Genomic DNA, 17,088 nt, shown 5'->3' with positions numbered 1-17,088 from the left:
CGTAGAGGTCTGGATTTGGAGTCACCCTCAAAATTAAAGTGGAAAACCACACTACAGGCTGATCCAACTTTGATGTAATGTCCTTAAAACAAGTCAAAATGAGGCTCAGTATTGTGTGTGGCCTCCATGTGCCTGTATGACCTCCCTACAACGCCTGGGCATGCTCCTGATGAGGTGGCGGATGGTCTCCTGAGGGATCTCCTCCCAGACCTGGACTAAAGCATCCGCCAACTCCTGGACAGTCTGTGGTGCAACGTGGCGTTGGTGGATGGAGCGAGACATGATGTCCCAGATGTGCTCAATTGGATTCAGGTCTGGGGAACGGGCGGGCCAGTCCATAGCATCAATGCCTTCCTCTTGCAGGAACTGCTGACACACTCCAGCCACATGAGGTCTAGCATTGTCTTGCATTAGGAGGAACCCAGGGCCAACCGCACCAGCATATGGTGCTGGAGGATGTTGCAGGCAGCAGAACGTTCTCCACGGCGTCTCCAGACTCTGTCACGTCTGTCACATGTGCTCAGTGTGAACCTGCTTTCATCTGTGAAGAGCACAGGGCGCCAGTGGCGAATTTGCCAATCTTGGTGTTCTCTGGCAAATGCCAAACGTCCTGCACGGTGTTGGGCTGTAAGCACAACCCCCACCTGTGGACGTCGGGCCCTCATACCACCCTCATGGAGTCTGTTTCTGACCGTTTGAGCAGACACATGCACATTTGTGGCCTGCTGGAGGTCATTTTGCAGGGCTCTGGCAGTGCTCCTCCTGCTCCTCCTTGCACAAAGGCGGAGGTAGCAGTCCTGCTGCTGGGTTGTTGCCCTCCTACGGCCTCCTCCATGTCTCCTGATGTACTGGCCTGTCTCCTGGTAGCGCCTCCATGCTCTGGACACTACGCTGACAGACACAGCAAACCTTCTTGCCACAGCTCGCATTGATGTGCCATCCTGGATGAGCTGCACTACCTGAGCCACTTGTGTGGGTTGTAGACTCCGTCTCATGCTACCACTAGAGTGAAAGCACCGCCAGCATTCAAAAGTGACCAAAACATCAGCCAGGAAGCATAGGAACTGAGAAGTGGTCTGTGGTCACCACCTGCAAAACCAGTCCTTTATTGGGGGTGTCTTGCTAATTGCCTATAATTTCCACCTGTTGTCTATTCCATTTGCACAACAGCATGTGAAATGTATTGTCAATCAGTGTTGCTTTCTAAGTGGACAGTTTGATTTCACAGAAGTGTGATTGACTTGGAGTTACATTGTGTTGTTTAAGTGTTCCCTTTATTTTTTTGAGCAGTGTATATATATATACCGTACCAGTCAAAAGTTTGGACACACCTACTAATTTCAGGGTTTTTCTTTATTTTTACCATTTTCTACATTGTAGAATAATAGTGAAGACATCAAAACTATGAAATAACACATATGGAATCATGTAGTAACCAAAAAAGTGTTAAACAAATCAAAATATATTTTAAATTTGAGATTCTTCAAATAGTCACCCTTTGCCTTGATGACAGCTTTGCACACGCTTGGCATTCTCTCAACCAGCTTCATGAGGTAGTTACCTGGAATGCATTTCAATTAACAGGTGTGCCTTCTTAAAAGTTAATTTGTGGAATTTCTCTCCTTAATGCGTTTGAGCCAATCAGTTGTGCTGTGACAAGGTAGTGGGGGGGGGGGGGGGGGGGGGGGTCGGACCGCAGCGAAGGAAAAGCAGCCAACAAATGCTCAGCATATGTGGGAACTCCTTCAAGACTGTTGGAAAAGCATTCCAGGTGAAGCTGGTTGAGGGAATGCCAAGAGTGTGCAAAGCTGTCATCAAGGCAAAGGGTGGCTAATATATTTTGATTTGTTTAACACTTTTTTGTTTACTATATGATTCCATATGTGTTATTTCATAGTTTTGATGTCTTCACTATTATTCTACAATGTAAAAAATAGTAAAAATAAAGAAAACCCTTGAATGAGTAGGTGTGTCCAAACTTTTGACTGGTAGTGTATATATATATTTTCCGCAAAAATGGCAACAGAAAGGGTTACCGTAAATCTGTAATAAATGTCCTTATATGATGATATTTCTGTGAAATCAGACACCAACTTGTACAATTATTTGTGAAAACACAAATAAGACAATTATCTTTCTCTGCAGAATAAGTTTATTCACAAAAACTAATTAAAAACAGAAAATGCTTTGGTTTATGGAATTGATACAAATAATGACATCTCTAGACAATGCTACTCAGAAGTTATTACATTTGCTTGCTCACAATACCCATGGTTATGCATGAGATGTGATACCTGAGATTTCCATACCTGGGTGTAAATGTACAACTCTTTGTAGATCGAATAAAACCAAGTAAAAATTGTAAGTTAGTTAATAGGTTGAAAATAGCAACAAAAAGTAGGACATTTACAGACGGAGAGAGAGAGAAGTCTGTGGAGGATCAGTTTTCTGAGTAGCCCTGAATCTTAGTGGGACGGGGTTCTAGGCCCAGGCTGAATTATACAGGCAGTATGGAAAATATAACTATATATAAATGATCTGTTTGTATACTAACTGTCCAGATAGAGTCAATGACTATAACATTTACTGGCTTTTATGTCCACCTCTTTCTCTTTATTGTACTTCATATCCTCTCTCTTTCTTTTTCTCCCTTTCACTGCCCTCTTTCTCTCTCCCTCTCTTGATTCCCATGGCAACAGCTTCATCAAAACACATACTGATTGGACTGTTCTTCGTCATGTCTCTCACTCCCCCCTCATCCACATCTCTCCTCCTCTCCATCTCCCCTCCCCACTGTGCCTCCCTTTTGCCTCTGCCCTCATCTTCCCCATCCTCATTCCACCCTCGTTCTGTCTCGCTGACTTTGTCATGCTCTGGCTTTCCTTCCATCTTTCTCTCCTTGTCCTTATCTTGCTGTCCCATAGTCCTGTGTACCTTTCCCTTTCCACTGTCTCCGTCTGTCTCTCTCCTCTCCCTCTGGTGCTGCTGTTGTCTGAGGTTCAGTGCAGTTATTCGGCAGTGATGTGGCTTGGGTGGTACCACTGGCACTGATCTTGCTTGATACACTTTAGGAGTTGTTTGTTGTTTGGACGCGACCAGCACTCTCCCCACCCCTTTTTTAGACCCCACTTTACTATCTATCGCTTCCTTCTCTCCCTCATATTTTTTTGGGCTGTTTATCTGGACCTCTTTCAGTTCTTCCTCTCTTTCCTCTACTATCGTTGGTGTCTGTAGTTTCTCTTTTGTCTCACCTTTCTTCTTCTTCTCTTCCTTATCCGTCTCCTGTTGGACCACACGTATACTATCTCCTTCTTCCTCCCTGATTACCTCTCCCACTTCCATCTCTTTATCTCCCTCCTCATATCCCTCTCCAACAACATCCTTTATTAGATCCATATCTCTTTCTCTTCTCTCTAAAACATGCTGTGCCTCTAGGTCCTGTTTCCGCTTCTCATTATCAATCGACATCTTTTCCACCCTCTCTTCAGCTGCCTCTTTCTCTCCCATGGTATCCACTCCTTCATGCGCTCTCTTCTTCGCCTCTTCTTTTGCACTCATCTCTTCATTTGCCTTACTCTCTCCTTCCTTATCTATCTCTTTCATGATCTCTTTCTGTTGTACTCCAATCATCTCTCCATCTTCTTTGGTTTCTATCACTTCCTCCATAAATGTCCTTCCCTCAGTCTCTCCTTCCCTATCCTTCCTCTCTCCACTTTCCATCATGTCATCCCTCGCTACTATGCTCATCATCTCTTCAGAAATGACCTCTTCCTGCTTTGTGTCCTCTTCTCCTACTTCCCTTTCATCACCTGCTATTCTTTCCTCCTCTTCTTCAATCATTCCTCCTTGTTCCTTCTCCTCCACTTCCACCCTCACCCCCACATCCTTTTCCTCTGTTTTTTCCATCTCCTTTAATACCTCTCTCTCCTCTCCTTTGCCCATATCTCCCTCGCTCTCAGGTGTTGTTTCTTCTCCCTCTTGTTTGTCCCATTCTCCCCCATTTCTATCTTCTCTTTCCTCCATCTCTTCCTCTACCTTCTCCTCTCCATCTTCCTTCTCTTCCTCTCTCTCCCTCTTAGCACCTTTTTCAGTATGCTCCTTTACATCCCCAGCGGAATCTCTAGAAACTTCCTCTGATTGCTCATTGACTATGTTCTCTGGCTCTTTAGCACAGGAAACAATATGACAGGCTGTGAGTAAATGCTCTTTTGGATTTTCTGCCTCAGCTTCGCTCACTGTATCACCATTATAACCCTCTGAAATCACACCTTCTTCAGCACAGTGACTCTTCAGGACCTCTTCCTCGTCTTTGAGCTTCAGGTGAACTCTAGTGTCCTTTCCCTCTGCAGTGGTCTGCAGTGAGGCCTCCTCGCAGTCAGTTGATGCAGATGCTGAAGCGAGGCTCCTCTCAATGTCATCTGGAGTTTCCTCTTCCTCCATGATGCTGGTTTCAACCAAGTGACAACTTTCTTCTATGTCAGTGCTGCAAAGTGAAGGCAATCTATGATGACAAGTAACATTTATCAAGTACATTTATCCTGATCTGCTGTTCTTCACTTTGATTCACTTTATAAATAACCCACCTCTGCTTACCTTTTTGTGCATGTATTCGTCAGGGTGTCTGCCTGGTCTTTCTCCTGGCTGTCTCGATCCTGTTCCATATCCTCCTCCTCAACCAGTTTCATTGCTTCCAGTCTATTCTCTTCTTCAGCCTTGCTATGCCTCAAAACCTCCACTGATGGGTCACAGCAGTCAGGGGAATCAATGTCCAAGTGCTCAGGGGTCATTCTGGCCTCAGAACTTGGAATTGGTCCATCATCAGAGGCACTGTCCAGTTGTTGTGAGGGCATAGGAGGTAGGGACAAACTGTTCTCCAAGTCAGTCTGAGGTCCACTCCATGTCAGTCTGTTGAACACCAAACTAGATGGTAGACTTTTACAAAACATGTCATCATCATCCTCCTCCTCATCTTCTTTGTCGTAATCATCATCTTCTTCATCCTCTTCTTCTTCAGAGGACGAAGACAGAGCAGGCAGGAAGGGCCGGGACATGTAAGGCAGACTCATTGACTTGTTGGCCCGCCCATACTGATCGATGCTTAGAGGTCTGTGTATGGGCTTTTGTGTTTGCCGGCCTGTTTGTATTTGTGTCTGTGTGTCTACAGGTGGTTGTGTGACAGGGTCTGGTCTGTCATGTGAGAGTCCAGGGGATCTCTGCTCCACCTCGTCCTCATACTCATCATCCCCATGATGAGGCTCCACTGAGAACTCTTGGAACATCTGGGAGGAGAGAGGATGGAGAAGAGAGGTTAGGATCATGACTAAATTATTAAACACACTCACACACAAATGGACACGCACGTGTGCGCACACACACACACCTGGCTGGAGACACTGCTGTCCATGAGGTCCAGGAATCCAAAAGTATCCTGAAAGTCCAGTGGACAGTCCTGGTCTTGTGCATTGTCCTCCTCCATCAGAGGGAATGGCACATCGATAGCAACTGCATCATTTCTGACACCTGACATATCTGGGGCATCCAGGGCAGTCTGCACAGAGCCTTTCATATCTGAGGAGTAAAGGCAGATGTTACAGATTGACACAAATGTCCTATCCAAGCGATTTCACTCCAACCGGTATCTATAAACCTACTACCATGACTATTGTACTTCCCTTATTACACAAATTATGCTTATTTAAACACATTCATGATTAGACATACCCATGTATTCTCCCTCTTCCTCATCGTTGTCATGGTTCTCTGCATCCTCCTCTCCACCCTCACCCTCACTCTCTACAATCCTCTCCTCTGATGGCTTAGATACACAGTCCCCATTCACTTCCTCTTCTCCTCTTCCTCCTTTTCCTTCAACTTGATCTTCCTCTGCCTCACCTCTCCTCTCCCCCGTTACCTCTTCATCTCTTCTCTTGCCTAGGTCAGTCTTGTCCTCCCCCATAACTTCTACTTGGATGTACCTTTCCCCTTCACCTCCCTCCTGTCTCTCACCCTCCCTTCCCTTCTGTCTCTCACCCTCCCTTCCCTCTCCTTTATCTCCACTCTCCTGTCCTCCTCTATGGTTGCCCCTTTCCGCTCCACCCCCCTGCAGCACCCCAAAGGCCAGGCCTGATGTGATGTGAAGGGGCACTGTGACCGAGAAAGGTCCGGAGATGTGGATCCCTGCCCGCCGGTCGGCTTTGCTGGAGAGTCCTGGGGATCTGGATGGGGGTTGCAGCGCCTCAGTGCTGTTGCCCCCACCACAGTGACTGTCTAGTCGACTGTATATGCCCTGTGTTCCCCCGCCCCCGCTCACTACACTCACACTAGCCCCCTGACCCCTCCGGTAGGTAACAGCATACCCGCTGCCCACACCACCACCACTACTGGATGCCGCTCCCTCCGCACCCCCCTGGGTAGAGGGAGATGGCTGAGCCAGGGGGGACATCACAGTGGAAGGGGCTCGTTGTCTGGAACCTGAGAGGTATTGTAAACATTCACATTAGTCTACACAAAACTGTCATAATTGAACACAGAAAATAAAGGATTCCTTAGCCTCATTCATTTAATTACTATACAAACATATTCACCAACATCTATACAATAAGATAAAGACTGGGTAAACAAGGAAGGAGATGCACCTTCATGCGGATAGGGCACAGAGCTCAGGGAATCCATGCTCTTCGCTGGCCTCAAGATAGTTTTCTCTTTATCTACAGATGGAAGGATGATTGTTAAACTCAAATGAATCATTATTACCATTGCAAAGCCATGCCTTGAATGAAAAGATAATAACATCAGTGTGGCACTAATTCTTATGGGAGTGGGTGCATACCTTTGGCTGAGTTCTTGTTCCTCCGTCTCGGGTCATGGAGTCTGCCTCCTAAATTGAAGATGGACTTCCACTTCCTGCCCTTGAGAGATCCCTTCCTCCTGAAGTAGAGAATGTTACTTATGTTACTCTGGCCTGGATTTTTCTGCACCACTTGACCTGGCCATGTAGGAAAAACTATACATCCTAATACTAACCTATCTATTACCATTACGACCACTAAACGTCTTCCAACCTCAAACACTGTACTGCTACTTATCATCATTCATCATCATCTTGATGATAAATTGGCATAAACTGGCCATGTTTTGGTTCTTTGGTTAATTTGCTTACTTGTCTGTCCCGTCTATGATGGCGTGGTAGGAGCGCATGGCAGGGGGACCGTCCCCTGGGCTGATGTTGCCTACGTGGAATGGAATGGCCCGGAAGAAAGGTTCCTCTGGATTGTGTATAGAGGGAGATGGGAGCGACTTCCGACGCTCCGCAATGCCTTTAATAAGGAGGTGAAGAAGAAAGGGAGGAGATATGAGAGCTTGTGAGTATATATTCTCTATGGCAGAGAGAGAGAGAGAGAGAGAGAGATATATATATATATATATATATACCTGAATCAGGAAACAGCTGGGGCACGTGGGTGAGGATGAATTCCACCACGATAGACTGGACCCTCACCTCCATAAAGGCTGCTGTACCGTTAAACCCTGAAGCCTCAATGTCCTTTGACCTGCAAACAACCTCAGAGGATTAAACAACGTTGAACAATGCAAACACACTGTTTTAACTATATCTTCACGTCTTTCTCTCTCATGTACACTACCAGTCAATAGTTTGGACACACATTCAAGGGTTTTTCTTTATTTTTACATTGTAGAATAATAGTGAAGACCTCAAAACTATGAAATAACACATGGAATCATGTAGTAAACAAAAAAGTGTTAAACAAATCTAAATATATTTTATATTTGAGATTCTTCAAATAGTCACCCTTTGCCTTGATGACAGCTTTGCACACTCTTGGCATTCTCTCAACCAGCTTCATGAGGTAGTCACCTGGAATTAACAGGTGTGCCTTCTTAAGTGTGCCTTCTTAAGTTAATTTGTGGAATTTATTTCCTTCTTAATGCGTTTGAGCCAATCAGTTGTGTTGTGACAAGGTAGGGGGGGGGGGGGATAGCTCTATTTGGTAAAAGACCAAGTCCATATTATGGGCAAGAACAGCTCAAATAAGCAAAGAGAAACGACAGTCCATCATTACTTTAAGACATGAAGGTCAGTCAATGCGGAACATTTCAAGAACTTTGAACGTTTCTTTAAGTGCAGTCGCAAAAACCATCAAGCGCTATGATGAAACTGGCTCTCATGAGGACCGCCACAGGAATGGAAGACCCAGAGTTACCTCTGCTGCAGAGGATAAGTTAATTAGAGTTACCAGCCTCAGAAATTGCAGCCCAAATAAATGCTTCACAGAGTTCAAGTCACAGACACATCTCAACATCAACTGTTCAGAGGGGACTGTGTGAATCAGGCCTTCATGGTCGAATTGCTGCAAAGAAACCACTACTAAAGGACACCAATAAGAAGAAGAGACCTGCTTGGGCCAAGAAACACGAGCAATGGACATTCGACTGGTGGAAATGTGTCCTTTGGTCTGGAGTCCAAATTGGAGATTTTTGGTTCCAACCGCCGTGTCTTTGTGAGACGTGGTGTGGGTGAACGGATGATCTCAGCATGTGTAGTTCCCACTGTAAAGCATGGAGGAAGAGGTGTTATGGTGTGGGGGTGCTTTTCTGGTGACACGGTCTGTGATTTATTTAGAATTCAAGGCACACTTAACCAGCATGGCTCCACAGCATTCTGCAGTGATACGCCATCCCATCTGGTTTAGGCTTGGTGGGACTATCATTTATTTTTCAACAGGACAATGACCCAACACACCTCCAGGCTGTGTAAGGGCTATTTTACCAAGAAGGAGGAGTGATGGAATACTGCATCAGATGACCTAGCCTCCACAATCCCCCGACCTCAACCCAATTGAGATGGTTTGGGATGAGTCGGACGGCAGAGTGAAGGAAAAGCAGCCAACAAGTGCTCAGCATATGTGGGAACTCCTTCAAGACTGTTGGAAAAGCATTCCAGGTGTAGCTGGTTGAGAGAATGCCAAGAGTGTGCAAAGCTGTCATAAAGGCAAAGGGTGGCTATTTGAAGAATCTCAAATATAAAATATATTTTGATTTGTTTAACACTTTTTTGGTTACTACATGATTCCATATGTGTCATTTCATAGGTTTGATGTCTTCACTATTATTCTACAATGTAGAAAATTGTAAAAATAAAGACAAACCCTTGAATGAGTAGGTGTGTCCAAACTTTTGACTGGTACTCTATTTACACACACACCTGAGAAGGTTTGGTGCCCAAACAATGGCGAGGTTCCGGGAATGCATATTGGTGTGTGAGGAATGAGAAGCCATCTTGACAAGGTGACGCATCAGGAACTCTAGAGTTCTGAGAAACCAGGGGGAGAGAGAAGGGGCAGAAAGAGATGGAAGTGGAATAGTTAGTTAGTTTAAAAACAGTTCGTTTAAAAACATTTGAAACTGTTGGAGAAAAACTACACATGGCCAGAAAAGCAGTGCACAGCCTGAGATATACTAGTAAGTTCAAGAGATATGGTATGAAGCAACACAGAATTTACCTCTAGTTATTAACAGACGGTTGCAGGCCATGTGATATATGAAAACATACAGGAATCATTTATACTTTCTCTATCTATAGTGAGAGAGATGGTTAAATAGTAGAGCTTTACTTGTAATGGGGAGCGGGTAACTCTTTCAGCACATCCTTAATCTTAACCAGCCTCTCCTCCTCCAACTGTATCGCCACAGCTTCCTGATGGGTGAAGAGGTGTGTGAGGTTGATACAAAAAGGCATATGCCATCTTTATGCTGGGTCCCATTCAGTTGGTATGACATGGGAGTAAATGTTTTCTACCTGAACTTAATAAAACAAGACTTATCCATTTAAAAACGCTTTCTCCTTTTTGTTCTTACTGAATGCAACCCTGGTGTCTATACTCGTATCTGAATTACTTTCAAGACAGGTACTCACAGCATATTTGTCATAGAGCTGGTATGTGAGGAGGGGATTGGGTAACTCTCTGAAGTAGGCCTTGCAGACAGAGCTGACACAGTGAATGTCCTGCAGGTACACATCCTTATTGAGATCTGGGGTCCCCTCACTGTCAAACTCACCCCTGTTTGGAGACAAACACATAACATTTCACTGCTGTACACAGGCAAACACACGCACACAAAATCACACACCACACTTACCTTAGTTTCTGTGTGTTGGATGACACCCCAGATAGCCTATAGATCCCATCTACCACCCCATGCTCCTCAATGAATTCACTGCAACTTCGCAGCACCTGGGGAACTGAGAGGGATACAAGACGACAATATTTATGCTAATATTTAACGTATTCTAGTCAACTGACTGAGGAAACTTGGGACTTACTCTCCTGACAGGAAGTGGACAAGTGGTCCAACAGGTCACAGCCAAACACCTTCTCATTGTTCCCTCCTTTTCTCCGGAGTCTCCGCATCTCTTCTTTTCTCCTGCCGCAACCTCTCGCACATCCAGCCCTGTGGTCAACTCTCTGTGCGTGTATGCGTGTCTGATATATGAATTTTCTGTATGACTTGGTCAAGGGTAACGTGACCATGAGGTGCTCATATACATTTACACTGTGTTGTTTTCTTCATTGCATTTCATTAATTTTATTGTTCCACTCTGTGATGTGCAGTGCTATACTGTGCTATAACGAGCTGTGTTTTAAGGCATTGTGATAGGTCATGCTGTCTTTGTGGCACTCTGCAAAGTATGAAACCAGCAAAATCATCTTCTCAATTAGCGTACACCAACACAACACTTAATTTGATCACTTGTGAGCATCGCTCAAAATCTACAGCACGCATCACTCTTCACTTCCCCTTAATGTCTTCTTCACAAAATAAACAGGCCACACCCTTCACCCCAAAACTCCCAGACTCCCTCTCCGTGCTGTGATTTGGGGACACTTTAAATTCAATAACGCCTAGTCTTCCTATGCTGATGTACACACTGACACCCCTAATCATGGCTCTGGCTGTTCTCCGTGACCGATAAAGGCCTTCTCCTCCCTGCCTCTCGCAGCCATTGTGGCCCTCTCACTGCAGCGGAAGTCAATTGAATTGTACGTCGTTGTGACTGCAGGCCCGTCGTAGAACATGAAGCCTCTGAGCCTGACCCTACCTCTCCATCCCCCTGACCCCTACCATTCCACCCCTAACACACTGTCACTGCTACTCCTCTCAAGTTTCAGAGTGACTTTGAGGTAAAACAAGAATAAGAAAGCGTAAGAAAAAGAGTTGACTGTTCCTACCTTCACTCTGCACCGGCACAACCAAGCTGCAGCAAGCGATGACGTAAGAAACCACTAAACTTCCCCTGTTGACTTCCTGAGTCTCTCTCTCTCTCTCGCGTTCTCTTTCTGTATATCTCCCCCATTACCTCCGCCTCTGTTGATTGGCAAATCAATGAACCAGTACATCCTTCAAACTACCAATCATATCAATCTATTTCTCTTAACTAATGATCTTTGATTCAGATGACCAGTTTTATACGGTACCAGCGGTCAGTTTAGACAACGCAAAATGTAAAGTATAAACATGTATAGTCTATAACACTGAAACAAATATATTTTATTGCCTAGTTTTGAGAAGATATACAGTAACTTAATATTTTAAGGCAGCAGAGTAACTTCTAAATCTAACTTGGAAAATCAAGTTGAATTGAGTTCTTAACCTGACCTGATATGACTGTCCCTTGTGGCAAGAAGTGACATCCCAGATAGTCAAACACTAACTAGACAATACATACTAAATGGATCCTATATATTATTGATCTAAAAGCACAGATTGACTCTTTCATTAAATCAATTTTATTGACTATAACATGTTTTTTATGATTTTGTGGTATAAATACACAATGTTACCAGCTGTAAATAAATAGGTTATTAAAATAAAAGTGAGGATCCGTTAACAATCAAACATGAAAACCATTTCACAAATCAATTGGGAGGAAAAGCTTGTCAAAATGTCTCAAAAAACATTCTGTACCACATTGCCACATAAAAAGTGTTTCAGAAAAAACTATGTAATTATGAACTATTTGTTCCATCTGGTCTGAGACTACACTAAACGTGTGTGTGGATCCCCAGGGTATGTGGGTACCACGTACTGAGACACTGGACTCTCTCCTATGTGAGTTCTCTGATGTGACTTCATACCGGAGCGCTGGGTGAAGCATTTCCCACACTGTGTGCACTCATATGGCTTCTCCCCGCTGTGGACCACAGCATGTCGGATCAAGTTGCACTGCTTGGTGAAACTCCTGCCACACTGTTCGCAGGTGTACGGTTTCTCTCCAGTGTGACTCCGGAGGTGTTCTTTGAGCTGCCAGAAACGTGGGAAGCTCTTCTCACAGAAGGTGCAGCTGAAACGCCTCTCGGTGGTGCCGCCCGACCTCCACTGAGTCCTCATTCTCTTCACCATGTTAAAACTACTGCGACTCAGGCTGTATCCAGAGAAGGTGGAGGCCATGTTTGACCCTGTCATGCACTCACTCAATCTCACTGTTGATTCTGAAGCCCCGTATTGATGCTGCCTTGGCTGTAGAGCTGAACTATTTCCTTCATTATTTGAGTTCAGCCTCTCACTGCTCTCTCCCTCTGGCATCTGTTGTCTAGTCTCATCAGCCAATGTCCTGACATGTCTTTTCATGTGTGCTGTTGCACTGAACATGTTAGCATGTGGTTTCACTATAGAAGAGTGAAGCGATGGCCCTACATCATCTGTCATAGTAGGAACGGATGGCAACCCACTATGAGATGGGAAAATTGAGATATTCTGAGAGTACTCTTCTGTGGCATGAAAGGAGAAATCTGGGTGGCCATCAGGGTCAGTGTCTCTGCCTGGATCCACGGAGGTCCACAGCTGCCCATCAGTCTCATCCATAACAAACTGGTCAGGTCCTGCCAGGGCTGTGGTCTGATCCAGCGCCTCCTCTTTCTCATCCTTTACCATCACTAGGTCTAGTGAGTCCTTGTCCTCGGCTGACCGGTGCTGCTCTGTGCTGAACACCTCTGAGATCTCTGTAGACATGAGCCGGGGTGTGCCTGGTTCCTCTGGAATATCAGAATTGAGGTAACGTTTCACTGAGTCTTCAGGAGATATGTTGGGTTGTGTGATGAAGTCTTCATTACAGTGCCGTTGCTCAAAAGATAGTGGTTGCTCAGGCTTGGAACCAGACTCTAAAGATTTGGGGATAAACATAAAATAAACATTACAAAAGACCCTTAACAGTTGGAAAACATGACTGCTTTTGAACTGACTGTGTGTCTGTGCGCTCCATATGCCAGAACATAAAACACCCAACACCAATGTAGCAATTTGGGACGTGCATACCACCACACCCACACAGTCTTCCATAGACAGACAGAGCAGTACCCCTTATGGTTGAACCCACCCTCTCCAGTGACCCTGAGCTCTTCCTGAGGGTCAGCCTTCCACACGTCCTCTGCTGTCTCCTCATCTTTGATCAGTATGGGTTCAGTCTCCTCTCTCTGCTCCACATCTGTAGGCTGTAACAGGGGACTGAGGTTATTACTCTGGACACAAACCATATCTAACCATTTTCATACTCATGAATCACACAAAAGCGATAAATTATGCTGATATTCCAATAACAGAAATGATCCAACTGGTCTGGTTTCTGTAATCGTAAAAGGTGATGTATCACACCTGGCACTGAGAGTCATCTCTGCCTCTCCACTGTGAGCTACTCCTTTCCTTGTTCAAAACAATCTTGACTGGATATGACAATCTCTCTGTTGACATGGGGTAAAAAACTGGAAAATAATTGTATTCAGTCAAATATTAGGGTTATTCACACATTTGGGATTTTCTTCAGTTGTTCATGCACTCAAATTACTACCTTTTCTCCTGTCTAGTCCTTGTGTCTTCTTCAGCTCGCTCTCCATCATTCGACACTTCCTTTTCAGTACATCAATATCTCGTTGGCTTTGGGTCATTTCCAAACGTATAATGGCACAGCTATCATCTACACGTTTGTTTATTTCTGCTACAGCTGCTTTAGCTAATACCTCCATAATGGATACCAACTGCGACTGAAAACTGCAGCTGGCCATCTTGTCAAACCCAAATGACAGATTTGTACTCTCTGTTTGAAGTCAATAGTCTACAATTTACAAACTAACGTGCAAAAGCAATCCGTAATGTTGATAAATGGCAACAATGTGTGAAGTAGGAGATGCGTGCGCAATTTCAATCGCACTTCCGTTCAATTCGTGACGTCAATATTTATTACCGTAAATATGAGACTGCAACAGCCCTTCAAAATTGGTAGAATTACCACTGGCAAGGCAAATATACTGAACAATAATATAAACGCAACATGCAACAATTTCAACGACTTTACTGAGTTACAGCTCATATAAGGAAATCAGTCAATTGAAATCAATTCATTAGGCCCTAATCTATAGATTTCACATGACTGGGCAGGGGCGCAGCCATGGGTGGGCCTGGGAGGGCATAGGCCCACCCACTTGAGAGCCAGGCCCACCCACTGGGGAGCCATGACCTGCCAATCAGAATGAGTTTTTCTCCACAAAAGGGCTTTATTACAGGCACAAATACTCCTCAGTCTCATCAGCTGTCCGGGTGACTGGTCTCAGACGATCACGCAGGTGAAGAAGCCGGATGTGGAATTTCTGGGCTGGCGTCGCTACACTCGGTCTGCGGTTGTGAGGCTGGTCGAACGTACTGCCAAATTCTTTAAAACTACGTTGGAGGCGGCTTACGGTAGAGAAATTAACATTAAATTCTCTGGCAACAACTCTGGTGGACATTCCTGCAGTCAGCATGCCAATTGCATGCTCCCTCAAAACATGAGACATCTGTGGCATTGTGTTATGTGACAAAACTGCACATTTTAGAGTGGCCTTTTGTCCCGAGCACAAGGTGCACCTGTGTAATGATCATGCAGTTTAATCAGCTTCTTGATATGCCACACCTGTCAGGTGGATGGATTATCTTGGCAAAGGAGAAATGGTCACTAACAGGGATGTAAACAAATTTGTGCACAAAATGAGAAAATAAGCTTTTTGTGCGTTTGGAACATTTCTGGGATCTTTTATTTCAGCTCATGAAACATGGGACTAACACTTTACATGTTGTGTTCATATTTTTGTTCAGTATATATACCAGGTCTATTCTAGTCTGCCTGTAGGGTAGCCCATTCATAGAGCTAACTAACTACCTTTAGCGCCTATTGACAATAGTATCCTCTTCCTGGGGGACTTTTGTTAAGCCCCCCGACACTCGTTCTGAACGTTAACACACCGCTTGCAGTGCGGTTTTGGAAACATAAGGAACGTATCTACCATATCAGAGATTTTTTTTCTCAAAAAAAAAAAGGTTAAATTACAACACACCTATAGTGTTAGGGTTAGTGTTTCTACACGGCCATATCTCCATGTTACAGCGCTTGACAGACTGAAGACAGACTGAAAACAGAGGTGACCACTTGTGCTAATTAGCCACCTATCGCGCTCCGAACACCTTGGTGTAAACGTAACTGGGGAGGAAGTGTAGCGGAAGTGTAGTTCGTCGGCTGGAGGCACACATAGTATATGGATCTGTATAATCTGCTACAGTATGTGTATGTTTTTTATTTGAAAGATTAATTCTGCTGATATTAAAGATAAGGTCCATATGTTTTGAAAACCATTTAGCATGTGATGATTATTGACGTTTCTAAACATTATAACACAGCGTCGGGATTGTAGTTCACAAGGAGCCAGTCGCGGGCGAAGCCAACCGCTGAAAACCCTACGGAGAGCTACATGTAGAGTAGCCATATCTATTGATTAAAGAAAGAAGATGTTTTACGATCTAAAAGAATTTAGATCGTAAAACGTCATGTTTTTTTCAATAGCTTTGGCTACATGTAGGGGAAAAGGCTCAGATGGTTATTAATGCATTACAATGCTATAGATGCATAATGCATGACACACTGTGGTAAAACGTCAAATACTAAAACACTTTCTTCAACCATTCATAAAAACTAATGGTTTATATATGATCAACCTAATGAAACCATTCTGAAAATGTAGATTGCTATTTATTAAAGGAAAAGGGATATAACTTGTCTGACACACAGCTGGGAACAAGGACGATAAGCTAGTTTCATGTTAACTTCAAATAAACTTCATTTCATTATACATTTCCAATAACTATTGTATACTACATGTGACTCCTGAGTGGCGCAGTGGTCTAAGGCACTGCATCGCAGTGCTAACTGTGCCACTAGATCCTGGTTCGAATCCAGGCTCTGTCGCAGCCGGCCGCGACCGGGAGACTCATGGGCAGCGCACAATTGGCCCAGCGTCGTCCAGGGTAGGGGAGGGAATGGCCGGCAGGGATGTAGCTCAGTTGATAGAGCATGGCGTTTGCAACGCCAGGGTTGTGGGTTCGATTTCCACGGGGGGACAGTATAAAAAAATATGTATTCACTAACTGTAAGTCGCTCTGGATAAGAGCGTCTGCTAAATGACTAAAATGTAAATGTAAATGTGTTATAGCTGATTTACATTGAGGTTCTTCTCAAGGTTTTTAAGGCACATACACTCCCCTACGTATTTATTTGGACAGTGAAGTTACATTTTTTAATTTGGCTCTATACTCCAGTATTTTGGATTTGAGATCAAATGTTTTATATGAGGCGACAGTACTGAATGTCACTCTTTACTTTGAGGGTATTTTTATACATACCTGTTTTACTGTTTAGAAATGAATGCACTTCATGTATATACTCCCCCCATTTGAAGGTGTCATAAGTATTTGGGCAAATTCACTTAGTGTATTAAATGTAGTCAAAAGTGTAGTATTTGGTCCCATATTCCTACATCAAGCTCGTGACTCTACAAACTTGCTGGATGCATTTGTAGTTTGTTTTAGTTGTGTAACGTATAATGTTGTGCCCAATAGAAATGAATGGTAAATACTGTATTGTGTCATTTTGGGAGTCACTTTTATTGTAAATAAGAATAGAATATGAACACTTCTACATTAATGTGGATGCTACCATGATTACAGATAATCATGAATGAATTAGTGAATAATGATGAGTGAGAAAGTGAC

General features: G+C 44.1%; 2 protein-coding genes across 2 annotated transcripts; both read right to left on the bottom strand.

Annotated features, from left to right (window-relative positions):
- Window positions 1–2,537: 2,537 nt before the first annotated feature.
- LOC311150544 (uncharacterized protein) lies at window positions 2,538–11,304 on the bottom strand. Its single transcript, XM_084188022.1, has 14 exons — window positions 11,250–11,304; window positions 10,343–10,699; window positions 10,159–10,261; window positions 9,935–10,079; window positions 9,633–9,715; window positions 9,224–9,331; window positions 7,432–7,550; window positions 7,160–7,316; window positions 6,830–6,927; window positions 6,636–6,707; window positions 5,722–6,471; window positions 5,381–5,568; window positions 4,594–5,279; window positions 2,538–4,483 (listed from the first exon to the last, which is right to left on the bottom strand). The coding sequence occupies exons 2-14, from the start codon at window positions 10,548–10,550 to the stop codon at window positions 2,614–2,616; spliced, it is 4,587 nt and encodes a 1,528-aa protein (XP_084044148.1). The 5' UTR covers window positions 10,551–10,699; window positions 11,250–11,304; the 3' UTR covers window positions 2,538–2,613.
- A 245-nt stretch (window positions 11,305–11,549) lies between these two features.
- Window positions 11,550–14,236, bottom strand: LOC311098772 (uncharacterized protein). Its single transcript, XM_084139337.1, has 4 exons — window positions 13,862–14,236; window positions 13,669–13,775; window positions 13,394–13,508; window positions 11,550–13,178 (listed from the first exon to the last, which is right to left on the bottom strand). Exons 1-4 carry the CDS (start codon window positions 14,073–14,075, stop codon window positions 12,058–12,060), a joined length of 1,557 nt encoding a protein of 518 aa, XP_083995463.1. The 5' UTR covers window positions 14,076–14,236; the 3' UTR covers window positions 11,550–12,057.
- Between the last annotated feature and the right edge of the window lie 2,852 nt (window positions 14,237–17,088).

This window comes from Coregonus lavaretus (genome assembly GCF_964263955.1).
Source record: "Coregonus lavaretus genome assembly, chromosome: 23".
Lineage (NCBI taxonomy): Eukaryota > Metazoa > Chordata > Actinopteri > Salmoniformes > Salmonidae > Coregonus > Coregonus lavaretus.
The sequence above is the reverse complement of the archived record's forward strand: the minus strand, read 5'-3'. Positions and strand labels throughout refer to the sequence as shown.

Coding starts and splice junctions, on each gene's coding strand:
- LOC311150544 (XM_084188022.1), bottom strand. CDS start 10,550: ATGGTCACGTTACCCTTGACCAAGTCATACAGAAAATTCATATATCAG. Junction 7,551..9,223: donor TGGGCACCAAACCTTCTCAG/GTGTGTGTGTAA, acceptor GGTTGTTTGCAG/GTCAAAGGACATTGAGGCTT. Junction 6,472..6,635: donor TGTGCCCTATCCGCATGAAG/GTGCATCTCCTT, acceptor AATACCTCTCAG/GTTCCAGACAACGAGCCCCT.
- LOC311098772 (XM_084139337.1), bottom strand. CDS start 14,075: ATGGCCAGCTGCAGTTTTCAGTCGCAGTTGGTATCCATTATGGAGGTA. Junction 13,776..13,861: donor AGGACTAGACAGGAGAAAAG/GTAGTAATTTGA, acceptor ATTATTTTCCAG/TTTTTTACCCCATGTCAACA. Junction 13,179..13,393: donor GCTCAGGGTCACTGGAGAGG/GTGGGTTCAACC, acceptor CCAAATCTTTAG/AGTCTGGTTCCAAGCCTGAG.